At 69.7% G+C, this 1,817-nt stretch overlaps 1 protein-coding gene across 1 annotated transcript in view; it reads left to right on the top strand.

Moving 5' to 3' along the window:
* Positions 1-1,817, top strand: part of ATHL1 (ATH1, acid trehalase-like 1 (yeast)) — a 7,883-nt gene that overhangs the window by 1,378 nt on the left and 4,688 nt on the right. Inside the window, exons 3-6 of the mRNA XM_015562388.1 lie at positions 1-111; positions 896-1,015; positions 1,395-1,526; positions 1,789-1,813. Coding sequence (XP_015417874.1) covers positions 1-111; positions 896-1,015; positions 1,395-1,526; positions 1,789-1,813 — 388 coding nt within the window. The remainder of the gene's footprint in view (positions 112-895; positions 1,016-1,394; positions 1,527-1,788; positions 1,814-1,817) is intronic.

Here is a 1,817-nt window from a genome sequence, read left to right on the forward strand (position 1 = left end):
GCCCTGCCCGAGCCCGGGGTCCCAGGATATGTCTGCCACGGACTCAGCCCCGGGGGCCTCTCCAACGGGAGCCGCGAGGAATGCTACTGGGGCCACGTGTTCTGGGACCAGGTGTGCACCCGCCGCCCCGGCACGCACCTGCACGGCGGGGGTGTGGGTGGCACACAGGCAGAGGGTCCCTGGGCCCAGGGCACGGCCTGGCCGGGGATGGGGGCTGTGGCTGGAGAAGCACAGGGACCATGGCAACCGGGAAGGCTTCCTGGAGGCGGTGGCAGCTCAGCGGGAGGATGTGTGGGAGTCTGCCGGGAAAGCAGTTCAGGCGAGGGCACCGGAAGGCACAAAGCCCCAGAGCTGGAGAGGGCCTGGCATCTGGCCAGGGCGGGGGGCGGGGCTCACGAGGCTGGAAGGGCAGTTGTAGGGGGGCTGCAGTCGCTGTGAAGGCCCGTTAATTGGGGTGTGACACAGACAGGTGTGGGCTCTGGAAAGACCCGTGTAGCTGATAAGGAAATGTGGGGGACGGTGAGGCCGGCAGGAGCGGGGCCAGGAGAGCTGGGACTTGGAGACCAGCGAGCACGGAGCTCGAGGAGCAGGTTGTGGCCCACTTGACCCTCCGGGCCAGGCAGCCAGGGAGCCACAAAGCCGGCTCCCCACACCCGGACCCTGGCCTGAGCCCCGGGCCAGACCCAGGTGCCCCTGGGGAGGGGAAGCGCCGGGCCAGGGACCTGAGGGTGTCCGCTGGAGATGGGGACGTGTGGCGGGCAGGCGAGAAGGGCCCGGGTCAGACTGGGTGGGCAGCAAGGAGCCGTGCTGCCCCTGAGGCCCCCCAGGGCAGAAAGGGGGCGGGGGGCAGGGGAGGGTGCGAGAGCTCGAAGCCGCCCTCTGGCTGTGCTCCCAGGACCTCTGGATGTTCCCCAATGTCCTCCTGCTCCAGCCCCAGGCCGCCAGGGCCCTCCTGCAGTACCGCGTCCAGACGCTGGGTGGGGCCCTGGACAACGCCCGGAGCCTGGGCTACCAGGTGAGCGAGGCCGGTGCCCACCCGGCAGGGTCCCTCGAGGGCTGATGTCGCCAGAGCCCTCTGGGGGTCGGGGGAAAGGCATCTGGGGCTCTGACAGGGGCTCAGCAGCGTTGCCGGCCTGCATTGCCCAGATGGGAACAGCCTGGCTGATACCGAGCGGGTCCCCTCACTGCCCGATGCCCGGGGCAGCCACAGTGGAAACTGGGCAGAGGCCACCTGGCCCCCGGGGGAGGGGGGAGCAATCCAGTGGCACCCTGGAAGTTGGTGCCCCACCTCTGCCCTCTGGCTGTAGGCTGAGTGTATTGGGAAATATGTGAGCTGCTCCCAAGCCCCCTCCCCCGCCCATAAAGAATCGGTCTGCACCTCCCCCAACCCCCAGGGAGCCAAGTTTGCCTGGGAGAGCGCGGCTTCCGGCCTGGAGGTCTGCCCTGAGGACATCTACGGGACCCAGGAGGTCCACGTCAACGGGGCCGTGGCGCTGGCCTTCCAGCTGTACTACCACAGCACCCAGGTGAGGCGGCCGCCCACAGGCCGTGGCGCTGGCCTTCCAGCTGTGCTACCACAGCACCCAGGTGAGGCCGCTGCCCACAGGCCGGGCCGCCCCTCCTGTGGCCCCGCCCCAGCTGGGACTTCCTGCCTCGAGCCAGACCGGGCACCTGGGGGCCACGCATTCACTCCTGGGTGCTGGGAAGGGTGGGCCTGGGCGGGAATGCAGGTCCACTGAGAGCTGGAATCGTGGGTACCGGGCTCTGTCCCCACCGCTCCGCCCCCAGGACCTGCAGCTCTTCCAGGAGGCTGGCGG

The sequence above is a fragment of the Myotis davidii genome, unplaced genomic scaffold, assembly GCF_000327345.1.
Source record: "Myotis davidii unplaced genomic scaffold, ASM32734v1 scaffold3578, whole genome shotgun sequence".
Classification (NCBI taxonomy): domain Eukaryota; kingdom Metazoa; phylum Chordata; class Mammalia; order Chiroptera; family Vespertilionidae; genus Myotis; species Myotis davidii.